Below are 23,554 nucleotides of genomic sequence, written 5' to 3' on the forward strand. Positions count from 1 at the left end.
GCAAGAGTCATCACATCCCGCCCCTAATAGTGACCAGACAAGATCCTGAGGGACCATCTATTCTAAAATACTCCACTTAATTGTTTTGTTAAAGAAATATTTCTCAAGCCCCTGCAATACACCACTGGGATACAGCAGGAAATGACACAAGAATAGCTCTTCTTACAGTATCTGTGGTCTTCCTGGGGAGACAGACCTCAATTGCCCTGAGAATTAGGGGTACCGGATAAAATACAGGATGTCCAGATACGTTTCAATTTTAGGTAAACAACAAACCTTTTTTTAAATTTTAAGTATGTCCCTTGTAACATTTGGACCATGATTATACCAAAAAAGTATTCTTGTTTATCTGAAATTCAGGTTTAACTGAGCATCCTATAATTTTCCCCCTAAATCTGATAAACCTACCCACAAATAAATAGTATTTTGTGTTTTGAGAAGCTGGCATGGCTACCACCATGCTTGTTGGTGGCTGAGCTAAGAGCAAAACTTAGGTTTCTTATTTCCCGGCCCAGGCTGTATATTGCGTTGCTTTTTCGCACTCCCTAGAGCTCACCTTGATAAAACATTTTGCAACCGCTTACTGGGTTTCCCTTGCCCACTGCCTAGACAGAGCCAATTAATCAAGACAGGGGAATGGAGATAGAGAAAGAGTAATTCACGCAGAGCCGGCTGCATGGGAGAGCAGAGTTTTATTATTACTCAAATCAGTCTACTTGAGCATTCAGGGATCAGAGTTTTTAAGCATAATGTGGTTAGGGGGAGGCCAGTGAGTTGGGGGTGCTGATTGGTTGGGTCAGAGATGAAATCGCAGGGCATCGAAGCTGTCCTCTTGCCCTGAGTCAGTTCCTGGACAGAGGCCATCAGATCAGATGAGCCAGTTTCTCGATCTGGGTGGTGTCAGCTGATCCACCTGGTGCCAGGGTCTGCAAAATATCTCAAGCACTGATGTTAGATTTTACATTAGTGATGTTATCCCCAGGAGCAATTTAGGGAGGGTCAGACTCTTGTAGCCTCCAGTTACAGAACTCCTAAACCATAATTTCTAATCTTTAGGCTAATATGTTATTCCTACAAAGGCAGTCTAGTCCCCAGGCAAGAATGGGGTTTGTTTTGGGAAAGGGTTCTTGTGTTTTAAACTATAAACTAAGAGGCCAGGCGTGGTGGCTCATGCCTGTAATCCTAGTAATTTGGGAGGCCGAGGCAAGTGGATCACTTGAAGTTAGGAGTTTAAGACCAGCCTGGCCAACATGGTGAAAACCCATCTCTACTAAAAATACAAAAATTAGCTGGATGTGGTAGTGGGCACCTGTAATCCCAGCTACTCAGGAGGCTGAGGCAGGATAATTACTTGAACCCAGGAGGTGGAGATTGCAGTGAACCAAGATTGTGCCAGTATGCTCCAGCCTGGATGACGTAATGAGACCCTGTCTCAATAAATAAATAAATAAATAAACAAACCATAAACTAAGTTCATCCCAAAGTTAGTTCAGCTTACATCCAGGAATCGTTCAGTGGAGCTTGGAGGTTAGAAGCAAGATGGAGTCAGTTAGGTCAGATCCTGTTCAGTGTCTCAGTTATAATTTTGCAGTGGCAGTTTCATTCTCAGGTGTTTGTTATGTATTAGAGTCCCTAAATCTGGCAAATTAACGGAATCCAGATGCCAAGGAAAGACCTCAGGGAAAGAGAAATGAAATAGCACTCTTTCCAAGAGATGGGGGAAAAAAATCCTAAAATCACTGTATTTACTCTGCCTTGCACATGCAAAGCAGCATGTAATGCTATTTTCACGTTAAGGGACCAACTAGTGGTCACAGCACTGTGTTCCAGCCTGGCGACAGAGGAAGACTGCATCTCAAAAAAAAAAAAAAAAAAAAAAAAAAAAAAAAAAAAAAAAAAGCATTTAGGTTGATTCTAGCATTTTCCTAATGCTGTAACACATATCCTGGAAGGGTGAGTGAAACAAATATTTATTGAATAGTAACTATTCAATAAATGTTACTATTAGTAACTATTTAATACTTAACTAAGTATTAAATAAATCTCAGGGGCCAGTAATCCCAGCACGTGGGGAGGCCGAGGTGGGTAGATTGCCTGAGTTCAGGACTTCAAGACCAGCCTGGGCAACACAGTAAAACTCCATCTCTACTAAAATACAAAAGAAATTAGCTGGGTGTGGTGGCAGGCACCTATAATCCCAGCTACTTGGGAGGCTGAGGCAGGAGAATTGCTTGAACCCGGGAGGCAGAGGTTGTAGTGAGCTGAGATCGCAGCACTGCACTCCAGTCTGGGTGACATAGCAAGACTCCATCTCCAAAATAATAAATAAATAAATATATAAATAAATATATATCTCTCTTTCTCTGTCTCTCTCTCCCCCCACCCCCCTCCCTCCCTCTCTCCCTCAGGGACTTTACATATTTTACCTTATTTAGTCCTGGGTACCAACAAGGTACTGAAGAGCTGACCCTTTTTAAAGCTTAGAAAAGCAAGACTCCGGGAGAGTAAAGAGCTTTTCCAAAGTCACATGACTTAGAAGTGTGAAGGGACAGGGACTTGAAACTGGAACTACCTGACCCTGAACCCCCAACTGGGGCATACTTCAGCACCCCCCCCAAAATCATTGCCTCTCAGCAAAATACTGAGGAGTGTGACCACTAACGACAGCAGCCTTTAGGACTATATTCACGGTCAGTGGGTCCCATTTCCCCAAGAGAACCCAGTGTATTCACAGATCACAAATAGCCCATGCGATGTGCCTTCTTGCCAAGCTATTTCTTTTGTGATGCACTCAAGATGTTTCTTTTCTCCATCCAGCTGCTCAGAAAGTTTGCCACCTCATGGGAATCAATGTGACGGATTTCACTAGATCCATCCTCACTCCTCGTATCAAGGTTGGGCGAGATGTGGTACAGAAAGCTCAGACAAAAGAACAGGTAATGATGTACCTGCCATTTACTTATCACTTACCCATCCATGCACCCACCCATCCATCCATTCATCCATCTACCCTGCTGTTCACTCATTCATCTATTCATTAATCCATTCACCCATGGTCTGCCTCTGCATCTGTCCCATCCATCCATCTTTCTGTCCACTCATTCATCTGTCTGTTCATCCATCCATCCACTCATCTGCCCATCTATCTGTTCACCCATCATCTGTCCATCCATCCCTCATTCACCATCTGTCCATTCATCCATCCATGACCCAGCCATCTGTCCATCTGTCCAGCCATCCATCACGCATCCACCTGTCATTCCATCCATCCATCCATTCATTCATTCATTCATTCATTCATTCATCTGTCCATCCATCCACCCATCTATCTCTTTATCCTTCATTGTTTTTTTGGTTTTTTTTTTTTTTGAGACGGAGTCTCGCTGTGTCGCCCAGGCTGGAGTGCAGTGGCGCAATCTCGGCTCACTGCAAGTTCCGCCTCCCAGGTTCATGCCATTCTCCTGCCTCAGCCTCCCAAGTAGCTGGGACTACAGGTGCCCACCACCATGCCTGGCTAATTTTTTTTTAAAATTTTAGTAGAGACAGGGTTTCACCATGTTAGCCAGGATGGTCTCGATCTCCTGACCTCATGATCTGCCCGTCTCAGCCTCCCAAAGTGCTGGGATTATAGGCATGAGCCACCGCGCCTGGTCTCTTTATCCCTCATTTATTCAATACTAGAATATTCAAAGTCCCATGTCAGGTTTTTTTTGTTTGTTTTTTGTTTTTTGTTTTTGAGCCAGAGTCTTGCTCTGTCACCCAGGGTGGGGTGCAGTGGTGTGATCTCAGCTCACTGTAGCCTCTGCCTCCCAGATTCAAATAATTCTCCTGCCTCAGTCTCCCAAGCAGCTGGGAGTACAGGCATGCACCACCATGCCTGGCTAATTTTTGTATTTTTAGTAGAGACGGGTTTTGGCCATGTTGGCCAGGCTGGTCTTGAACTCCTGACCTCAAGTGATCCACTGGCCTTGGCTTCCCAAAGTGCTGGGATTATAGCACTGGTTCCCCTCTGCAGGCTGACTTTGCTGTAGAGGCTTTGGCCAAGGCAACATATGAGCGCCTTTTCCGCTGGATACTCACCCGCGTGAACAAAGCCTTGGACAAGACCCATCGGCAAGGGGCGTCCTTCCTGGGGATCCTGGATATAGCTGGATTTGAGATCTTTGAGGTACAGCTCGGTGGGATCCTAACAGCCGTGGTCTTGGTTCTCTGAGATGGGGATTTTTCTTGGAGGAATCATGATTTTGGAGAAAGTCATGTAGATGGCTATGGTAGGGTAGGAGGCTGTCTAGTTAAAGGTGGATCCTTGAGGGTATAAGAGACAGAAATCCAACAGGAAATGCATTGGTTTCTGGAACTGAGAAGGCCAGACATGCAGCTGGATCCTGTAGGCAGTCTGATCTTCCACCATCTTTCTCTCTCTTTCTCTCTGCCTTCCTCCATATTGACTCCATTCTCAAGCAGGCTCTCCCCTCATGGTGGCAAGATGGCTGCCAAAGCTCCAGACTGCCTCTCAGTAATCTTGGCAAAAAAAAAAAGATCTCTTTTCTAACAGTTCCAACCAAAATCTTGGAATTAAGTCTGAGTCTTACTTATCTGAATTGGCTACATGGTCACCTCCAAGCCCAAGAATTGTTTGCAGGAGCTTGCAATACCTCATGTAGTAGAAACATGGATAATGGATCCACACCCATGGGTTGGAGGAAAGTTCTCAGAGAAAGGGAAAGGTTTTTTTTTTTTTTTTTTTTTTTTGTCTTGTTTTGTTTTTGTCTTGTTTTGTTTTTTGAGATGGAGTCTTGCTTTGTTGCCCAGACTGGAATGCTGTGTCACAATTTCATCTCACTGCAGTCTCCATCTCCTGGGTTCAAGCAATTCTCCTGTCTCAGCCTCCTGAGCAGCTGGAACTACAGGCGCATGCCACTATGCCCAGCTAATTCTTTTTTTTTTTTTTTGAGATGGAGTCTCGCTCTGTCGCCCAGGCCAGAGTGCAGTAGTGCAATCCTGGCTCACTGCAACGTCCGCCTCCCAGGTTCAAGTGAGTCTCCTGCCTCAGCCTCCCGAGTAGCTGGGATTATGCCATCATGCCCGGCTAATTTTTTTTTTTTTTTTTAGTAGAGATGGGGTTTCACCCTGTTGGCCAGGCTAGTCTCGAACTCCTGACCTCAAGTGATCCACCGGCCTTGACCTCCCAAAGTGCTGGGATTACAGGCATGAGCCTCCGTGCCTGGCCAATTTTTGTATTTTTAGTAGAGAGAGTTTTCGCTATGTTTGCCAGACTGGTCGCAAACTCCTGACATCAAGTGATCCTCCTGCCTTGGCCTCCCTAAGTGCTGGGATTACAATCATCAGCCACTGCACCCAGCCAGGAGGTTTGGCTGATAGATATTGATAGATATATTGATAGATTGATAGATATCCTGAAAGAGGTGTACTACAGAGTCACTTTCTCTCTGCACCTCTGTTCTCAAATCTGTACAATGTTTCCACACTGTACGTGCGGTAGCATGCCTTATGAGGTTTGTCCATCCGTAGATGGTTGTGCAGATGGAGAAGATAAGCATCTTTAAGGTGTGTGAGGGCCATGTGATGTCAACTTCGCCAGCCCTGGTGGACTCTAGGCAGCATGTTTCGGGGTCTCAGCCCCGTCTGGGTGCTGGGATGGCAGAACAGGATGTGGGCAAGCCATGGGGGCGCTGTCAGGTGGAGCTTCTGTGGGGTTCCTTGTCTTCTGACTTCATACCAAGATCCTCACGCCCCGCCCCCATGCCATGTGCTCAGGTGAACTCCTTCGAGCAGCTGTGCATCAACTACACCAACGAGAAGCTGCAGCAGCTCTTCAACCACACCATGTTCATCCTGGAGCAGGAGGAGTACCAGCGCGAGGGCATCGAGTGGAACTTCATTGACTTTGGGCTGGACCTACAGCCCTGCATTGAGCTCATCGAGCGGCCGGTGAGGGGCACAAGGGTGTGCAGGGCTCCGTCACACCTTGCACATGTGTGTGGCCTCTGTGGAGCTGACGTGGACCCCACACCCTCCCCATGCACATAGCATTCCCCCCACCCAATCCATCACCACGTCCTGAAAGGCTGTAAGCCGAATCCTTGGGAACTGTAACAATGTCCATTAACCCACATTTTCATAGCAAAGATATTTTCTTTAATTTCTGCCTTCCTTCCATCCTCTTTTTCCTTCTTTTTTTTTTTTCTTCCCTACCCTCTTTCCCTTCCCTTTCCTTCTCTGCCCTTTTTTTTCTTTCCTTCCTTTCCTTCCCTTTCCCTTTCCCCCTTTCCTCTCCTCTCCTCTCCTCTCCTCTCCTCTCCTCTCCTCTCCTCTCCTCTCCTCTCCTCTCCTCTCCTTCCTTTCCTTTCCTTTCCTTTCCTTTCCTTCCTTTCTTCTCTATGACATGGTCTGACTCTGTTGCCCAGGCTGGAGTGCAGTCGCACAATTTCCACCTCCTCGGCTCAAGTGATTCTCCTGCCTCAGCCTCCCAAGTAGCTGAGACTACAGGCATGCACCACCACGCCCAGTGAACTTTTGTATTTTTAGTAGAGACAGGGTTTCTACTAATTAGCTGGGCCTGGTGGTGCATGCCTGTGGTCCCAGCTATTTGGGAGGCTGAGGTAGGAGGATTGCTTGAGCCCTGGAGGCAGAGGTTGCCATGAGCCAAGATTGCACCACTGTATTCCAGCCTGGATGGCAGAGTGAGACCCTGTCTCCAAAAAAAAAACTTTTCTAACAGGAACCCTAGGTGAATTCAAGTCAAGCAACAAATTGGTTTGCAAGAATTATGAACTCTTCATGATGTTGTCTTCGTGTTGCCCACTAGGGGGCGGCAGCAAACATGTTCTGCCTTCCCTCCCTGACACTGGTCCGTTGGGCACAGGGTAATTTGAGGGTGGATTTGGAAGCATGGGGGGTCATAAACTCATCTTTACATGTGAGCAAATACAGTATCAGATCTTGGTGGATGCCCATGCATTGTGTACAGTTGGCCAGCTCTTCATGGAATGCCCGAGGTTGGGTGTCCTCTCTCATTTAAGCCCTACTTGTCTCCCACAGAACAACCCTCCAGGTGTGTTGGCCCTGCTGGACGAGGAGTGCTGGTTCCCCAAAGCCACGGACAAGTCTTTCGTGGAGAAGCTGTGCACGGAGCAGGGCAGCCACCCCAAGTTCCAGAAGCCCAAGCAGCTGAAAGACAAGACTGAGTTCTCCATCATCCATTATGCTGGGAAGGTACCAGCCACAGGGCTCAGGGGACTCTGTCTCAGGGGAGTCCCAGTGGCTTCTCAGCGCAGAGATAGTCTGAGAGTGGCAGAACCTTGGGCTGCCTGGAAACTGCAAAGGCATCTGCTACTAAGCAAATCCCAACCAAGTCCTATTTGTAATTTGTCTATGCATCTGTAAGGCATCAGCTGCAGCCACTCTCATGTATTCCAACCGTGATGTCCAGGCAGTTCTTTCTTTCTGTTTTTGTCGGAGACAGGGTCTCGGTTTGTCACCCAGGCTGGAGTGCAATGGTGCGATCATAGCTCACTATAGCCTCAACCTCCTGGGCTCATACGATCCTCCTGCCTCAGCCTCCCAAGTAGCTGGGACTACAGGTGTACACCACCATGCTCAGCTAAATTATTATTATTATTTTTTTTTTGAGATGGAGTTTTGCTCTTATCCAGGTTGGAGTGCAATTGTGTGATCTCCACTATAACCTCTGCCTCCGGGTTCAAGAGATTCTCCTGCCTCAGCCTCCCAAATAGCTGGGATTACAGGCACCTACCACCATAGCCAGCTAATTTTTGTATTTTTAGTAGAGACAGGGTTTTACCATGTTGGCCAGGCTGGTCTCAAACTCCTGACTCAGGTGATCCACCCACTTCGGCCTCCCAAAGTGCTGGGATTACAGGCAGGAGCCACTGTGCCTGGCCGCCCAGCTAAATTTAAATTATATATAGAGATGGGGTCTTGCTGTGTTGCCCAGGCTGGTCTTGAACTCCTGGGCTCAAGCAATCCCCCAGCATCGGCTTCCCGAAGTGCTAGGATTACGAGCATGAGCCACTGCACCTGGCCTCAGCCTGCTTTTCTTGTGTAGACTCTAAATCCTTCCTGCTACAAGTTACACCCAACAGGCGGGGCCAACTGGAATGGGGTGACTAATACATCCATACCTGGCTTCAACAAAAATCTCCCATGTCACAGCCTTGGGTTTGCTATTGCCAGCCAGCTCTGGCCAGGGAAATCTATGATAGTTGTATTCATCATCATCATCATCAACATGCCTTGGCTGTTACTGTATAGGCCCTTGCCCTATGGCTCTCAAGGGTCCTGGATAATGTACAAAGGACATAGCTTAGTCTGGCTTGCAGAATTGTAGTATTCTATTGACCCATCAGTACCCCCACTGCATCATGGGAACAGGCAAGGCTCTCTACCAGGGGGTGGCAATAGAATCCAATCTGGCCCACAGCTTGTTATTGTAAATAAAGTTTTATTGGAACACAGCCATGCCCGTTTGTATACATAGTGTGTATGGCTGGCTGCTTTTGTACTATAGCACCAGAGTTGAGTAGCTGCAACAAAGACTGTATGACTTGGCTGGGCGTGGTGGCTCATGCCTGTAATCCCAGCACCAGGGCAGGTGGATCACTTGAGGTCAGCAGTTTGAGACCAGCCTGGCCAACATGGTGAAACCCCATCTCTGCTAAAAATACAAAAGAAAAAAAAAAAAAGCCAGGCGTGGTGGCACACACCTGTAATCTCAGCTACCCAGGAGGCTGAGGGAAGAAAACTGCTTGACCCAGGAAGGTGGAGGTTGCAGTGAGCTGAGATCACACCACTGCCCTCCAGACTGGGCAACGGAGAATGACTCTGTCTCAAAAACAAAACAAAACAAAAAGAACACAAAACACTGTACGACTTGCCAAGCCAAAAATATCTACTATCTGGGCCTTCACCAAAAGTTTCCCAACTCCTAGCCTATATTCAAGGGAGTATATGTTCCTTGAAGCATATAGAGACAATACTTTTCTTTTCCCTACTTCATCAGTGGATTTTTTTCCAGTGGATTTGTTTTCAGTCTTCTCTCAGATCAAGCCTAGCTATTATCCTGATAACCCACATCCCATAATAACCCAGCAAAGCTGTATTATCAGTTCCTTTCATTTAATATTTACCACAATAAAAATTAGGGCTTTGGGCATGTCAGCGTTTGAATCAGGAATGTAAAAAGCCTGTATGTCCTTTTTCTGTATATCCATGTATCAGGATCTCTGAGTTACAAATTATGCTCATTAGAGAGTAGAAAACAGGATACCATGCTTAATTAATTAATTAATTAATTTTGAGACAGAGTCTCACTCTGTCGCCCATGCTGGAGTCCAGTGGCGCAATCTCAGCTCACTGCAAACTCCACGTCCCAAGTTGAAGTGATTCTCCTGCCTCAGCCTCCCGAGTAGCTGGGATTACAGGCGTGCACCACCATGCCTGGCTAATTTTTTTTGGATTTTTAGTAGAGATGGGGTTTCACCATGTTGGTCAGGTTGGTCTCGAACGCCTGACCTCAAGTGATCCACCCACCTTGGCCTCCCAAAGTGCTGGGATTACTGGCGTGAGCCAGTGCGCTTGGCCGCTGTGCTTAATTTCTAAACCAGGAAGATGATGAGGGGGGAATTTTGCATGTCGGCTGGAAGGCATCTGCCATCGTGAAATCTCTTAATCTTGTATAACTCACAGGCACTGTGCTGGCTTAGGAGGAGGGAGGCTACCACAGCTGCATTAGTAGGAGAATATGGAATGGAAACTAGGCTTTCCCAGCAATGGCTATCGTTGGCTGGTGTCCTACTATGTGGGCACAGGTCCCTGGGCTGTTGGTCTCTTCACTGGTGTTTGCGGAGTCCCATCATGGTGGTCATAAACGTCATTTCCTCTCTGACCTCAGAAGATCTGGAAGGACAATGGGAAGGCTGGGGTCCTGGCCTTGGTTTCTAAGTTTCTAGTTTCCCAGGGATTCTGACCAGCAGGGTGTCCTTGGCAGGTGGACTACAACGCGAGTGCCTGGCTGACCAAGAACATGGACCCGCTGAATGACAACGTGACTTCCCTGCTCAATGCCTCCTCTGACAAGTTTGTGGCCGACCTGTGGAAGGACGGTAAGGCCTTCTGGGCTCAGGTCCATGTTCTGCTTTGAGCTGGAGAATTGAACACCCAAGTCCCCCGACTCCCACACCTGCCCCAGGAGGGGAGGCCTTTGCATGGGGGCAGGGGAAGGAAGAGCATTGGCGTGTGCTGGTGAGTGATGTCTTGTTGAAACAATCTCTTCCTGAATGGGCGTCCCTGAGCGCCTCAATCCTACATGTCCCCAGGGGATGAGGTCCTGAGGTCAGGGCTCAGGCGATAGACGGGAGAAACAGCACGCCAGGCACAGGGAGTTAGACTGCCCTGTCCAGTCAGAAGGACTTTGCTGCATCTTGTCTCTGCCACCTCCTAGCTCTGTGGTCTTGGATGAGTCACTCAGTGTCATTAAGCTTCATTGCCCTCATTAGTAAAACCAGGAAACACAATAATAGTTGCCACCTCTACTAGGGGTATTGTGAGGGTTAAATTAGACCAGTGGTGCTCAAACTCAAGCAGGCATCACGACCCCCTGGAAGGCTTTATTTATTTATTTAGGGACAGAGTCTTCCTCTGTCACCCAGGCTGGAGTGCATTGGTGCGATCTTGGCTCATTGCAGCGTCCACCTCCTGGGTTCCAGTGATTCTCCTGCCTCAGTCCCCCGAGTAGCTAGGATTACAGGCACAAGCCACCATGCCTGGCTAATTTTTGTATTTTTAGTAGAGACGGGGTTCCCCCGTGTTGCCCAAGCTGGTCTCGAACTCCTGACCTCAGGTGATCTGCCCGCCTCAGCCTCCCAAAGTGCTGGGATTACAGGCATGAGCCACCACACCTGGGCCTCTTTGGAGGGGTTTTAAAAACTCAGATGGCTGGGCCTACCCTAAGATCTGATTCTGCAGGTCTGGGGCCAGGGATGGGGCGGGCCTGAAAACGTTCATCCCAGGTGATGCTGCTGGTCTGGGGACCACACTCCGGCTCCCTTTGAGAACCAGTGAGAAGATGATCCCTGGGAAGAGCTGCTGGAGTGATGATGAGGGGAGGGGGTTTGCTGTTTGTCCCTGGCTGTCAGCGTCCACAGCAGGTTTTGTTCTTGGCACAGGGCCCATAGGCCTGGGGCTTATAGGACTGATCTTCCCTTGTTTTAAGCTAAAAAAGGTTCCAGGAGGGGCCAGCTGTGCCCCAACCGTATGCCAGGCTCTGGCCCTAGGGAACAGCATCGCACCCTGGGTCTGTGTCACCCCAGGAAACATGATGAAGCCTGCAGTCCCTCCCCTGTGGGGCCCACAGTCTTGTGGGAGAGATAAGACTCTCAAAGACAAGCAGAGAGATTGTTGCATAAGGCTGCACACAGTGGCTCACACCTGTAAATCCAGCACTTTGGGAGGCCAAGGCGGGAGGATCACTTGAGGTCAAGAGTTGGAGACCAGTCTGGCCAACGTGGTGAAACCCTGTCTCTACTAAAAATACATAAAACTAACTGGGCATAGTGGTGGGCACCTGTAATCCCAACTACTGAGGAGGCTGAGTCAGGAGAATTGCCTGAACTCAGGAGGCGCAGGTTGCAGTGAGCTGATATTGCGCCACTGGACTTCAGCCTGGGCAAAAGAGCAAGACTCTGTCTTGAAAAAATAAAACTAAATAAATAAATAAATAAATAAAAACAAAAATTAGCCAGGCGTGCTGGTGGGTGCCTGTAATCCCAGCTACTCAGGAGGCTAAGGCAGGAGAACCACCTGAACCTGGGTGGTGAAGGTTGCAGTGAGCTGAGATCGCGCCACTGTGCTCCAGCTGGGCAACAGAGTGAGATCTTGTCTCAAAAAAAAAAAAAAAAAAAGAGATTGTTACACAGAATCTAACTGAGTCCAAGATGAAGAAATGAAGAAATGGTGCTGTCCACGGCCTGTGGATTGGGCTTGGCATGTGCGGGATCTGTTGGGCTGGTAGAAAAAGAACATTGGTGGCGATGATGATAATGACGATGGCTGGGCGCAGTGGCTCACGCCTGTAATCCCAGCACTTTGGGAGGCCGAGGCGGGGGAATCACTGAGGTCGGGAGTTTGAGACCAGCCTGACCAACATGGAGAAACTCCGTCTCTACTAAAAATACAAAAAAATGAGCCAGGCGTGGTGGCGCATGCCTGTAATCCCAGCAACTCAGGAGGCTGAGGCAGGAGAATTGCTGGAACCTGGGAGGCGGAGCTTGCAGTGAGCCGGCATCGTGCCCATTGCACTCCAGCCTGGCCAACAAGAGTGAAACTCTGTCTCAATAAAATAATAATAATAATACCTACTTTTTGTTGAGCACTTACTGATGTGCCAGGCTTCTATCTTGGAGAGTGTGCTGTATCTTCTGCCTCAGAATATTTCTTCTGTGGATACCTACATTGTTACCCATCCATTTCTTTCTGGTTTCTGCTCAAATATGCAACTTAGCAGATCCCACCACACTACCTCCTAATCTAAGAGAGCCACCCTCATCACTCTCTCTGCTTTACCCTATTTTTATTTTTCTAAGCATACCTAACTACTCAAGATATTCTATACTTACCATATGTGATCACTGTCTGTCTCCTTCCCAGTGATATAAGTGGGATGAGAGGGCCGGGTCTTTTTTTGGTCACGGCGGTGTCCCCAGGGCCTGGAGCACAGCAGGTCCTCAATAACTATTTGTTGGTGGATGAAGGATTGGAGACTAGCAGGGAATAAGTGCCTTCTGTGCCTTATTTTCTTATCCCTGCCCTAGGAGGTAGATGGTTTTATTACCTCCGTTTTGTAGAAAGGGAGACTGAGGCACAGGATGGTGCCAAGCCAAGGCTAGTCAGTGAGTGGACAGCAAGAGCAGGCTTGACTCCTAGGTCAGCGTGACTCCATCACAGGGAATTTGTTCTTTCTGCCACTCAGGTGCTCTCAGGATTTCCCAAATAGACAGTACTTGGAAACCCTGACTGCTGAAGGAGGCATTGGTGATGGAAGGAAAGATTGGAGTGGGCAGGTTGGTGGGTGGGGCGGGGTCTGGGCCTCTGGCCTAGTTAGGGATGGGTGGGCCAGAGGCTGATACCACCTGGCTGTGCCCCATAGTGGACCGCATCGTGGGACTGGACCAGATGGCCAAGATGACGGAGAGCTCGCTGCCCAGCGCCTCCAAGACCAAGAAGGGCATGTTCCGTACAGTGGGACAGCTGTACAAGGAGCAGCTGGGCAAGCTGATGACCACGCTGCGCAACACCACGCCCAACTTCGTTCGCTGCATCATCCCCAACCACGAGAAGAGGGTGAGGCCCGCCGCCCAGACCCCGGGGCTCCCAGAAGCCAGGGCGCCCCCAAGCAGTCACAGCGTCCCCCAGGCGCCCTCCGCCCCTACCTACCCCGAGGACCCCATTTGCCATGCAGGGAAGGCTATCTGAATTTCAGACCCATTCCCCATCCCTGGAGGCAAAGGAGGAAGGGAGGACGGATCCAGAGACTTTCAGCCGTGGAGCTGCTGTGCAGGACATCCAGCCACTCATTCATTCATTAGCCCAGGAAGTATTCACTGGGCTCCTCCCTGTGCCGGGTGTTGGGGAGACAGTGTTAGAAAAATTGTAGTCCGGCCGGGCGCGGTGGCTCAAGCCTGTAATCCCAGCACTTTGGGAGGCCGAGACGGGCGGATCACGAGGTCAGGAGATCGAGACCATCCTGGCTAACATGGTGAAACCCCGTCTCTACTAAAATATACAAAAAACTAGCCGGGCGAGGTGGCGGGCGCCTGTAGTCCCAGCTACTCGGGAGGCTGAGGCAGGAGAATGGCGTGAACCCGGGAGGCGGAGCTTGCAGTGAGCTGAGATCCGGCCACTGCACTCCAGCCTGGGCGGCAGAGCGAGACTCCGTCTCAAAAAAAAAAAAAAAAAAGAAAAATTGTAGTCCTTGCCTATGGGTGTCTCTTAATCTGGTGCAGGCATCTTCACCTTGGGTGATTGTCTCCTCTATGTGGACATGTCTACAGACATTTTTGGTTGTCACAACCAGGAGGGGGCTGCTAGTCAGCATCTAGTAGGTAGAGGCCAGGGATGCGCTAAGCATTGTACAATGCACAGGACAGTCCCTCAACCCCCCGCACAGAATCCCTCCAAGATGCCACTAGTGCTGTACGGGGAGAGGTAAACACACAGCCGATGATGGTGATGGAATGTGGTCAATTACGAGAACACCAAAGAGCCAGGGCTCCTCCCACAGCCTCAGGACTCAGAGAAAGCTTCTGGTGAACTTGAACTTTAAGAATGTGTAGCCATCAACTTGGTGACAAGGAAGGCAGGGTAGGGAGGGCACGCTAGCAGAAGGCCCAGGATAAGCAAGAGTGTGGAGGTGAGAAATGAAGGATCTAGGTAAGAAAATGCTAGATACTGGCAGGTGTGTGGCTCATGCCTGTAATCCCAGCTACTCAGGAGGCTGAGAAAAATCTCTTGAATCCAGGAGGCAGAGGTTGCAGTGAGCTGAGATTGCACCACTGCATTCCAGCCTGGCCAGCAGAGTGAGATTCCATCTTTAAAAAAAAGAAAAAAGAAAAAAAGAAAATCCTACATAGGTCATTTCATGTTGCAGATGTGTGAGGGCATGAGGTAGGAATCAGACAGTGTGTGAGGTAGGAATGAGGCTGAATGGGTAGGCAGGGGCTAGATTGTGGTGCTCCTTGTGTTCTTTCTGGAGCTTGGCCTTCTCTGTCTAGGGATGCCACTGGGGGTGTTTAAGCAGGGCTATGGCATGGTCCAATTTATGTTTTAGGAAGTGAATGAGGGGACTGGACATATGCTGGCTCATGCCTGTAATCCCAGCACTTTGGGAGGTTGAGGTGGGAGGATCACTTGAGACCAGGTGTTCAAGGCTAGCCTGGGCAACATAGCAAGACCCTGTATCTACAAAAACATTTTAAAAAATTATCCAGGCATGGTAGCACATGCCTGTGGTCCCAAATACTTGGGAGGCTGATTTGGGAGGATCACCTGAGCCCAGGAGTTTGAGGCTGCAGTGAGCCATGATCACGCCACTGGATTCCAGCCTGAGTGACAGAATGGGACCCTATGTCAAAAAATAAAAAACAAAAAGAACAAAGGAAAGCGAATGAGGGGATTGAGGGGAGAGGCAAGACTGGAGAGAGAAGACCAGGTGGGTGGTTTCTGTGGTTGTCCAGGCAGGAGAAGATAGTGGAGACAATGGTGGTGAAGAGAAGTGGGGGGGTTGGGAGATATTTGGGAGCTAGAACCAATCAAACTGCTGATGGACAGGAAGTGAGGGAGAGGAGGTGATGAGGAGGAAGCCCCAAGTTCAGCCAGGCAATGCTAGTGTCATCAAGAACCAGAGAGATCATGAGGCAGCCAGTGCCAAAGCAAAGAGATGAAAACCCAGAGAGGGGGCACTGCTTTGCCCCTCGGCCCTCAGCTGAGCTCTCCCTGGGTGCTTCTGTTGGTACCCTCGTGGCCTGGCCAGGTGGGATATCCAGGTAGGAGGTTTGGGGCTTTGCTGCACCGTGGGTCCTGGCCCCAGGGATCCACTGCCCTCTTTGGCCTTTGCAGTCTGGCAAGCTGGATGCGTTCCTGGTGCTGGAGCAGCTGCGGTGCAATGGGGTGCTGGAAGGCATTCGCATCTGCCGGCAGGGCTTCCCCAACCGGATCGTCTTCCAGGAGTTCCGCCAACGGTAAGTCCCAAGGTCTGGCCCAGGTAGGGCAGGGGGTGAGCGGGACTGGGCAGAGGAATGGATGCTGGAGGTACACGGGGTGATTTCTGCTCTGTGTTTCAAGCTACGAGATCCTGGCGGCGAATGCCATCCCCAAAGGCTTCATGGATGGGAAGCAGGCCTGCATTCTCATGGTGAGCTCAGAAGTCCACCAGAGACCTCCCAACCTCTGGCCGCAAGCCACCTGCTGCTCTTGGTGGGACTGTTCTTACCCATGTCATCACTGGCCAGATGGCACAGCAGAAATCAGGAGCTCTTCTTTTCCTTCCTTTTGCAGATCAAAGCCCTGGAACTTGACCCCAACTTATACAGGATAGGGCAGAGCAAAATCTTCTTCCGAACTGGGGTCCTGGCCCATCTGGAGGAGGAACGAGATTTGAAGATCACCGATGTCATCATGGCCTTCCAGGCGATGTGTCGTGGCTACTTGGCCAGAAAGTAAAGATGCTTTCCTGCATCCTAATACCTCGAACGCAAATCACAAACAGGGGCCTTTCTGTTCTGATTGCGCAATTTTAAGAGGCCACCTGTTTACTATGCATCATTGACTGAGTGACAGTTTTTTCTTGAGGTGGAAGAAATGCTTCTACTTTAAATAAATGTACCAGTTACGAGTGCAGGAAGGGAATGAGTTTTAGATCTGGGTTTTCATCCTGGATGCCCCAGTTTCTGCTGAGGAACCTTGGACAAGTTACTCTACCTCTCTGAGCTTCAAGTTTTTTTAGCTGGAAACTGAGCATAATCATTTTGACCTCAGAGAGCTGTTCATGAGGTGTCACTAAGATATAACGCATGACGAGAGCTTAGAACAGTGTGTGGTTTTCAGGTCACAAATGCTGGTTGTTGTTTGTCCCTCCCTCCCTCCTTCCCTCCCTCCCTCCCTCCGTCCCTCCCTTCCTCCCTTCCTTCCTTCTTTCTTTTTGAGACAGAGTCTCTGTCTGTCTCTGTCGCCCAGGCTGGAGTGCAGTGGTGCAGGCTTAACTCACTGCAACCTCTGCCTCTTGGACTCAAGCAATTCTTGTGTCTCAGCCTCCCGAGTGACTGGAATCACAGGCGCCCGCCACCACAGTGGGCTAATTTTTGTATTTTTAGTAGAGACGAGGTTTCACCATGTTGGCCAGGCTGGTCTCAAATTCCTGGTCTCAAGTGATCCACCCGCCTTGGCATCCCAAAGTGCTGGGATTATAGGCGTGACCCACTGCGCCCGGCCTAGAAATGTTAGAATTGGATAAAGCATCAAGGAAAGAGGACTTGACCGTGTCTAGATACCCATGTCCCCATGGGATTTATAAGGCAGGCTTTTAGAGGGTGTGATGTCCCATCTGTTCTGTGAAGACTGGGAGCCAGGGAAGGGCTCAGGTTCCTCAGTGAAAGTCACACCCCAGGGACTGCAGGAACAGGTGGAGCCGCTCTCTATCTGGGGCTAGTGTTGTCACTGGGCAGAGACCACACCCTCACCTGCAGGACCCTGACGTGTCAGGTTCATTCATTGACACATGGACCCAAGATGGTCAAGGCCAGATTTGGGAGCTCTTGGTCCTTCCGCAACAGACCTAACTTGTCAAGTTTCCTTACTAAATTCCCTGTTGCTGTCCCTCCTGGTTCCAGGATGACTGGGACAATTTGATTCTTAAAGTTTTCCCATGTCTAAGATGGCAGCCAAGCAGGGAAGACAGAATTCCGTTCGCTATTCTATCTGTTTCTCAATCTGATAGCCCTTAAATGGGAAGAGTGCTGTTCAGGGTCACAGTTTGAAATTCCTAAAACAACCCAGGAGAGAATAGGTTTGACAGGGCTGGGTATGGTAGCTGACACCTGTCATCCCAGCACTTTGGGAGGCCGAGGCAGGAGGATGGCTTGAGCCCAGGAGTTTGAAACCAGCCTGGGTAACATGGCGAGACCCCTATCTCTAGGAAAAAAAAAAAACTTTAAAAATTAGCTTGGCATGGTAGCATGTGCCTGTAGTCCCAACTACTTGGGAGGCTGAGGCAGGAGGATCACTTGAGCCCAGGAATTTGAGGCTGCAGTGAGCCATCGCACCACTGCACTCCAGTCTGGGCCACAGAGCCAGACCCTGTCTCTGAAAAAAAAAAAAAAAAAAAAAAAAAAAAAACGTTTGTCTGAAACAGCTGGTGCAGGCTGGGCACAGTGGCACCTACCTGTAATCTCAGCACTTTGGGAGGCCGAGGTGGGTGGATGACCTGAGGGTCAGGAGTTTGAGACCTGCCTAGCCAACATGGGAAACCCCATCTCTACTAAAAATACAAAAATTAGCCAGGCATGGTTGTGGGCACCTGTAATCCAAGCTACTCGGGAGGCTGAAGCTGGAGAATCACTTGAACCCCGGAGGTGGAGGTTGCAGTGAGCTGAGATTGTGCTACTGCACTCCAGCCTGGACAGCAATGAGTGAAACCCTATCTCAAAACAAAAAAGTAAAAAAAAAAGAAAAAACAGAAACAGCTAGTGCAGCCGGGGTGTACAGAAGCCCCATTAGGAATGATGCACATAGATGCGTTTTCTGAGTGGTGTTTGGATCTCAGCTAAGTCCAGGGCATGTTGTGAGCCCTGGGTCTTCCTTGTCCACTGAGAAAGGCTCTGGCCTATAGATGATTTAAGTTGTTTGCAGCCAGACAAAACATGTGTCATACAGGGTTTCTGGAAGAACCTGAGCTGGGGAGAATGGGGCATGTCCCTGTGCAGGTTGGGGATACGGCGGGGCAGGGCTCTGTGGACAGCAGGGTGAGGCTTCATGACCCCCCCCCACCTTCTCTTCCCCCCTCCCTAGGGCTTTTGCCAAGAGGCAGCAGCAGCTGACCGCCATGAAGGTGATTCAGAGGAACTGCGCCGCCTACCTCAAGCTGCGGAACTGGCAGTGGTGGAGGCTTTTCACCAAAGTGAGTGCTCTGCCCCAGCCCCCTTCCCGGGGGCCCGCAGCCCCGGCTCTTCACTCTGGAGCCTCCACATTTGGGAAAGGAGGTGGTCACAAGTGGGCGCGGAATGGAGGGCTTCAACTCAGACCTTGCGTGTTGGCGGTTCTCTGGCCCGAGGAGGCCCTGTCCTTTGGTACATAGGCTATAGCCAGGACCTTAACACAAAGTAGTAATATTTCTATCAGCACTGGAATCCCTCATGTGGCCCATTTATAGCCCTGGAGACCACTCTGTTCTCCAGTTCTGTAATTCTGATGGTTCAAGAATGCTGCCGGGGGCGGCGGCTCACGCCTGTAATCCCAGCACTTTTGGAGGCCGAGGGACATGGATTACTTGCAGTCAGGAGTTCGAGACCGGCCTGGCCAACATGGCAAAACCCCGTCTCTACTAAAAATACAAAAATTAGCTGGGTATGGTGGCAGGCACCTGTAATCCTAGCTACTCAGGAGGCTGAGGCAGGAGAATCTCTTGAACCCAGGAGACAGAGGTTGCATTGAGCCAAGATCATGCCTGCACTCCAGCCGGGGTGACAGATTGAGACTCTGCTGCTTTTTGGAAATGTTCATCCCCACTGAACCAACTTCTGAAAAACTATCCTAAGAAAATCGTCTTAGCCAAGTGTAGTGGCTCACGCCTATAATCCCAGCACTTTAGGAGGCCAAGGCGGTAGGATCACCAGGGTTTAGGAGTTCAAAACCAGCCTGGCCAACATGGTGAAACCCCATCTCTACTAAAAATACAAAAATTAGCTGGATGTGGTGGTGGGCACCTGTAATCCCAGCTACTCGGGAGGTTCAGGCAGGAGAATCGCTTGAACCCAGGAGGCAGAGGTTGCAGTGAGCTGAGATCGCAAGATTGTGCCACTGCACTCCAGCCTGGGTGACAGAGCAAGACTCCAACTGAAAAAAAAAAAGAGAGAAAAGAAAAGAAAATCAACAGTTAAGGGCATTCATTATGGCCTTATTTACAATAGCAGAATTTCAGTGTCTGGTCCTAGCTGAATGATGAGTTCAATAATGGTTCATCCATCAATGGAATGTTTTCAGCTATTTAAATGATGGCTTGGATACTGAATAGGTCTGCTAAAAAAAAAAAAAAAGACATCTACCTAGCTGTCTAGCTGCACACTGTGGCATGTGCCTGTAGTCCCAGCTACTCTGGAGCTGGGGCAGGAGGATCGCTTGAGGCCAGAAGTTCAAGGCTGCAGTGAACTCTGATTGTGTCACTGCATTTCAGCCTGCATGACAGAACAAGACCATCTCTTAATAAATACATTAACTTAAAAACATGGCTATGTCAAGTTGTAAGAATGATGTAACAGCGTGGGGTGATAAATATAATTTTTTTTTAATTTTATTTGTGGAGACAGGGTCTCACTCTGTCACCCAGGCTGGAGTCCAGTGGCACAATCATGGTTCCCTGTAACCTCAACCTCCAGGGTTCAGGCGATCTTCCTACCTCAGCCCCTTCAGTAGCTGGGACTACAGGCACACACCACCATGCCTGGCTACTTTTCTTTGTAGAGATGGGGTCTCATGATGTTGCCCAGGTTGGTCTCAAACTCCTGGGCTCAAGCACCTGCCTCGGTCTCCCAAAGTGCTGGGATTACAGGCATGCACCACTGTGCCTGTCTATATCTTACAATTTTAAATAATAAAAGCAGCCGCTAACACTAGGCAGCACGGTCTTAAGTCTGTTTTTTAAACATAGAAAAAGAGCCAGGAAGGAAAATGTAAACAATGTTAGTAATGACTTTGATAGGGAGGTGGGTGGGATATGAAAGATTTTTTCTTTTCCCTTTTGTCCTTGAAAGTAAATAGCATTTTTCAGCAGTAGTTCTCTGTTGGGATGGTTCTAAAGTGGGAAAGATGAGACCTTTTCCTTTCACTTTGCACCTTTTCCGGTGCTCTGATTTAGAGTTCCTCAATCTTGCCACTGTTGACATTTTGGGGTGACTAATTCTCTGTTGTGGGGGCCGTCCTGCACACTGTATGGTGTTCAGCAGCATCCCTGGCCTCTACCCACTGGATGCCACAGCCACCCCCCACCCCAGTTGTGACAACCACCAGTGTCTCCAGACAGTATCCCCTAGTGGGGATCGGTGGGGGCGACATCGTCCCTGGCTCGGAACCACCGATCAAATTTATTATGACAACATATCCCTTTGCCACAAAAACAAATGACAGGCTGACTATGTGTGTGCAGGTGAAGCCACTGCTGCAGGTGACACGGCAGGAGGAGGAGATGCAGGCCAAGGAGGATGAACTGCAGAAGACCAAGGAGCGGCAGCAGAAGGCAGAGAATGAGCTTAAGGAGCTGGAGCAGAAGCACTCGCAGGTACCCGTATGGATGTGTGGCTGGGGCCGCCGGGGAGCAGGACTTGGCCCCGTGGGGCTCACCCGCGTCCTCCCCACCCTCTGAGTGCAGCTGGCCGAGGAGAAGAACCTGCTACAGGAACAGCTGCAGGCAGAGACAGAGCTGTATGCAGAGGCTGAGGAGATGCGGGTGCGGCTGGCGGCCAAGAAGCAGGAGCTGGAGGAGATACTGCATGAGATGGAGGCCCGCCTGGAAGAGGAGGAAGACAGGGGCCAGCAGCTACAGGCTGAAAGGAAGAAGATGGCCCAGCAGATGCTGGTAAGCTGTCACAGGGGCAGCCCGTGGTAGCTAGGCAAATCATTTGACCCTCACTGCAGGCCTGTGGAGGTGCATCCAGGGATACGTGTCCCTGCTGGGACAGACGATGAGACGGAGGCTTGGTGAGGCTCGGTCATCTGATCAAGGCCACACAGCTGGGGTTGGGACTTGAGCGCAGCGAGCCCACTCTGTTCTACTGCCCTGCATTGCATGTGCTAACCCCTTTTCTCCTGACAGCAAGCCTGAGTGGAGGATAATTGTATTTATTAGCTATTGCTACATAACAAAACATGCCACACTCAGCAGCTAGAAATAAAAAGTGTTTATCTTGCCTAATCAGGAATTTGGGAGTGGCTTAGGTGAGTGGTTCTGGCTTAGGGTCCGACATGAGGTTGCAGTCAAGGTGTTGGCTGAGGCTGAAGGCTCATCTGGGGCTGGAAGACCCACTTTCACTTGGCTCATTCACACAGCTGTTGGCAGGAGGCCTCAGTTCCCTACCGTGAAGGCCTTGCCTCAGGGCTGCTTGAGTGTCCTTCCAACATGGCAGCAGAGTTCCCCCAGAAGGAGTGATCTGAGAGAGAGAAGAAAGGAAGCCACAATACCTTTTATAGCCTAATCTCTGAAGTTACATTCCATCACTTCCTCCTGATTTGTTGTTGTTGTTGTTGTTAGAAGCAAATCTAACCCTCACTCAAGGGGAGGAGAATTAGGCTCCACCTTTTTGGAGTAGCAAAGAATTTGTGGATCGATTTTAAAACCACCGTGGTACCTACTGTGCCCATTTTATAGATGAGGAGATTGAAGTTCCACGAAGCAGAGGAGCTTACCCAGGTTGTTTTGTTTTGTTTTGTTTTGTTTTGTTGAGACGGAATCTCACTCTGTTGCCTAGGCTGGAGTGAAGTGGTGCAATCTCAGCTCACTGCAACCTCTGCCTCCTGGGTTCAAGCGATTCTCCTGCCTCAGCCTCCCGAGTAGCTGGGATTACAGGAGCCCACCACCATGCCTGGCTCATTTTTGTATTTTGAGACAGGGTTTCGCCATGTTGGCCAGGCTGGTCTTGAACTCCTGACCTCAAGTGATCCACCCACCTTCGCCTCCAGAAGTGCTGGGATTACAGGCGTGAGCCACCATGACCAGGCCTTTATTTCTTCCTTTTAGGAAGCTGCAGAGTTCTGGGCATCATCAGGCCTACCCCCTGCATTCACTAGTCTCCAGATCACCACGAGAGTAAATTTGTTATAACCAAAGCTGTTACTCTTTTCCCTCCACAACAAAGGACCTTGAAGAGCAGCTAGAGGAGGAGGAAGCTGCCAGGCAGAAGCTGCAACTTGAGAAGGTCACGGCCGAAGCCAAGATCAAGAAACTGGAGGATGAGATCCTGGTCATGGATGATCAGAACAATAAATTGTCAAAAGTGAGTAGCGGCCGGGTGCGGTGGCTCATGACTATAATCCCAGCACTTTGGGAGGCCGAGGTAGGTGGATCACTTGAGGTCAGGAGTTTGAGAGTAGCCTGGCCAACAGGGTGAAACTCCATCTCTACTAAAAATACAAAAATTAGCCAGGCATGGTGGCCGGTGCCTGTAATCCCAGCTACTTGGGAGGCTGAGGCAGGAGAATCACTTGAACCTGGGAGGCGGAGGTTGCAGTGAACTGAGATTGTGCCACTGCACTGCAGCCTGGGTGACAGAATGATTCTGTCTCAGAAAAAAAAAAAAAAAAGTGGAATCAAGTTTCTGCATTCAAAACAACAGGCTTACCAGGATCAGGGAGATTTGGGGAATTTGGGACTTTGGGGAAGGCCGGGCGCGGGGACTGTTCCCAGCACTTTGGGAGGCCGAGGCGGGCGGATCACAAGGTCAGGAGATCAAGACCACGGTGAAACCCCATCTCTACTAAAAATACAAAAAAAAGCCCTTAGTCCCAGCTACTCGGGAAAGGCAGGAGAATGGCGTGAACCTGGTCAGCTTGCAGTAGTCATTCGCCTGGGCGACACTAACCATCTCCCCACGACAAGCTGGGTCAGTCGTCACTCAGCCCCACTAGGTGGGTGACCTGCTTTTAGTTCTTTGAGCTGGATGTCAACTTGGCCCCTACTGTGAGCCAGGGTCTGTGTTCGATGCAGGTATGCATGGTGAAGGAGGACCCTGCCCTCATGGGGCTTACCCTCCAGTGA

General features: G+C 49.6%; 1 protein-coding gene across 3 annotated transcripts in view; it reads left to right on the forward strand.

The window, feature by feature from the left end:
• MYH11 (myosin heavy chain 11) overlaps nucleotides 1-23,554 on the forward strand; it is a 152,697-nt gene that overhangs the window by 91,476 nt on the left and 37,667 nt on the right. For all 3 annotated transcript variants that reach the window (XM_050774054.1, XM_050774056.1, XM_050774055.1), the window contains exons 11-23: nucleotides 2,818-2,936; nucleotides 4,016-4,168; nucleotides 5,779-5,952; nucleotides 7,063-7,236; nucleotides 10,031-10,145; nucleotides 13,187-13,380; nucleotides 15,655-15,776; nucleotides 15,880-15,949; nucleotides 16,093-16,253; nucleotides 18,601-18,709; nucleotides 20,951-21,082; nucleotides 21,173-21,379; nucleotides 22,656-22,793. In XM_050774054.1, the coding sequence (XP_050630011.1) occupies nucleotides 2,818-2,936; nucleotides 4,016-4,168; nucleotides 5,779-5,952; nucleotides 7,063-7,236; nucleotides 10,031-10,145; nucleotides 13,187-13,380; nucleotides 15,655-15,776; nucleotides 15,880-15,949; nucleotides 16,093-16,253; nucleotides 18,601-18,709; nucleotides 20,951-21,082; nucleotides 21,173-21,379; nucleotides 22,656-22,793 (1,868 nt within the window). The remainder of the gene's footprint in view (nucleotides 1-2,817; nucleotides 2,937-4,015; nucleotides 4,169-5,778; nucleotides 5,953-7,062; nucleotides 7,237-10,030; nucleotides 10,146-13,186; nucleotides 13,381-15,654; nucleotides 15,777-15,879; nucleotides 15,950-16,092; nucleotides 16,254-18,600; nucleotides 18,710-20,950; nucleotides 21,083-21,172; nucleotides 21,380-22,655; nucleotides 22,794-23,554) is intronic.

The sequence above is a fragment of the Macaca thibetana genome, chromosome 20 (genome assembly GCF_024542745.1).
Source record: "Macaca thibetana thibetana isolate TM-01 chromosome 20, ASM2454274v1, whole genome shotgun sequence".
Lineage (NCBI taxonomy): Eukaryota > Metazoa > Chordata > Mammalia > Primates > Cercopithecidae > Macaca > Macaca thibetana.